At 49.0% G+C, this 2,500-nt stretch overlaps 1 protein-coding gene across 1 annotated transcript in view; it reads left to right on the top strand.

The window, feature by feature from the left end:
- cdh23 (cadherin-related 23) overlaps window positions 1-2,500 on the top strand; it is a gene marked incomplete at its 5' end in the record, with an annotated part of 161,101 nt that overhangs the window by 110,344 nt on the left and 48,257 nt on the right. Inside the window, 2 exon segments of the mRNA XM_084470154.1 lie at window positions 72-179; window positions 2,396-2,456. Coding sequence (XP_084326280.1) covers window positions 72-179; window positions 2,396-2,456 — 169 coding nt within the window.

The raw sequence follows: 2,500 nt of genomic DNA, 5'->3' as shown, positions 1-2,500 counted from the left end.
TTATGTTTATTGTAAACACTCCCTGAAACCCCAGACTGTGATGGTGTGTGCGGTAATGTTCCGTGTTCCAGGTGAACATCACCATCCTGGACATCAATGACAACGCCCCCAGCTGGAGCAACGAGCCGTACCACGCCAACGTGGTGGAGATGAGCCCCATGGACACGGACGTCCTGTCGGTGAGTTTCGCCCCACACTCGTCTGAGCTGCACGATAGCAGCTACATTTACATTTACATTTAGAGTTAGATTAAGTTTGCTCCTTTGCTCCAAAGCAACTTACATTTGAGGCTGAGAACAATGAAGCACACAAAGAACATGTAAGTAACCACAAAAAAAAGTATGATGAAAAATTGTACACAATCGCCATTGATTTACATTTATATTTTAGGGCATTAGCAGACGCTTTAATCCAAAGCGATTTACAATAAGGGGACATTTGTCAGAAGCAAGAGAAACAACAATATATCGCTGTTGGTACAGTAAGGATGTTCATAGAACCAAGTGCCAAGCACTAACAATTGTTAGGTTAACACAACAAAGATTTCTGAGACCAAATCCGGGGACATTTTGGGTTCAGCGCTGTAAAAACCTCAAAACATGTAGTGTTTTTGTCGTAGAAAACTAAAACGGGGGACACTACCCTTACCCTGGTGGACAGGATTGTTGGGGGGTATTGGCGGGGGGCTTGTGGTCAGACGGAATGTTGACTGGGGAGGGGGGTGCGGGTTTGGGGGGGGGGGGGGGGGGGGGGGGGGGGGGGGGGGGGGGTTTGCGGGCGGACGGGATTGTTCACGGGTTCACTCATCACACTGTCGCGTGTGCATTCATTGTCCTGCTTTGTAAAGCCACAGCAAAAAGAGGACAGGTACATCTTGGTGCAGTGTGCTGCTGTTTGCTTACCGTGTTTTCAGGAAAACAGACAGAAACTTTCCTCAAAATAAATTTAAATGGAAATTAGATTTCTGCAGTCAACAAGATAGACAAGGTAGACGGACAAACAAGGTAGACGGAACACAGCATAGTTTATGAAAGTATTTTTGCCCCAGATGTTAATTTATCCAATGTTTTATCTGATGTTCGCCTAGCAACCAATACTTGTCATACTTCTCTTGATACTCTGTGTTGTGAAACGATATTCAGGTATTCTTTCTGCCGAAAAAAAAAACCAACAATGCTATTCTGATTGATGATTTCTGGTAATTATCTACTCCTACAGTTTTGGAGGTATTTACATCAATCCAATACCAAATACCAATACCTGGCATACATCAATGCAGTGCGCTACTACTTTTAGAGACCAACCCATGAAGTATTTATTTATTGTCAATATTAATATTTAATCTGGAAAGTGAATGGGGCAAAAACGTTAAATCAGCCGCTCCAACCTGGACACCTGGGAGTTGTCCATTTTCTTTTGAAAACGCAGATGCGGAGACATGTCTAGTTTTGAACATGCTACTGCCATAGACCGTTGCTCCTCAGTGTAGCTCAGCAAGTTTGAATGTTGAGAACGTCCAACGAAAGAGCATCCAAAAGATAAATTTATCCAGGTAGAGCCCAGATCTAGAAGAGTTTGTGGACTTACACTCCTGATCCACACAGTATCCCACCCTGAGATAGATGGGTGTTAGCGTTACGGCGGAGTCATCAGAGAGTACATGTTATCATACCATATCTCCCAGCTCTGTCATTGTCCTGCTGGTGTCTTTGACGATGGGGGTGTTGTAATTAAACACAGACTGGTCCATTAATTAAAGAAGCGGCAGCGAGTGTAATTAAGGGGGTCCGACTGCTAATTAAATCGCAGCCCACAGTGACACACACAGCAAATCACTCCATGGCATGGCCATGGGTAAACAAGGAGTTTTTCCCGCAGTATCAGAAGGAGGGACGGAAAGTGGAGAAACACATTCCGGAACAAAATGTTCGGGCAGATTTTCTTGTGGAACTTCTGGCTATTTTCCGTGGCTGTTCGTCAGAGCACATCAACTGACGCATTGAAAGACTCGGACGGAGGGAAGACCCCATCCCTCCCTGCCTCCACACCCTCTCTTTTCATAAATCAAAACACGCAGACCTTCGCGGTTCTATTTCGCATGCAACCCCTCTGGCCCAGGGGGGCCTGGCGTTTCCATGGCAACAGGGGCCCCCCCCGTGGAGCCCTTGGCGGTGGAGGGATCCGGCATAGGGCTGATGAAATTTTTTGGGGGTCTTAGCGCGGCCGATAGCGCAGGAGGATCAGCTCCTCCGGTATCCCCCCCCCCCCCCCGGCTGCCTCTCTACCCCCCGCTCCCCCCTCCCCCTCCGCCTCCCCCCCCCGGCCCTGCAGTCTCACCCCAGTCATCCCCGGAGGCTCACTCAGTGCTCCCTGAGCCGGCGCTAATATCTAACAGCCTGCCAATGAATACGCTTGCCCCCATCTGAGTCCTGAGCCATCAGCCCCCCGAGCGTCCGGTACGCCCGCCAACAGGGGGGGGGGGGGGGGGGGGGGGGGGGGG

The sequence above is a fragment of the Micromesistius poutassou genome (genome assembly GCF_964030765.1).
Source record: "Micromesistius poutassou genome assembly, chromosome: 7".
Lineage (NCBI taxonomy): Eukaryota > Metazoa > Chordata > Actinopteri > Gadiformes > Gadidae > Micromesistius > Micromesistius poutassou.
The sequence above is the reverse complement of the archived record's forward strand: the minus strand, read 5'-3'. Positions and strand labels throughout refer to the sequence as shown.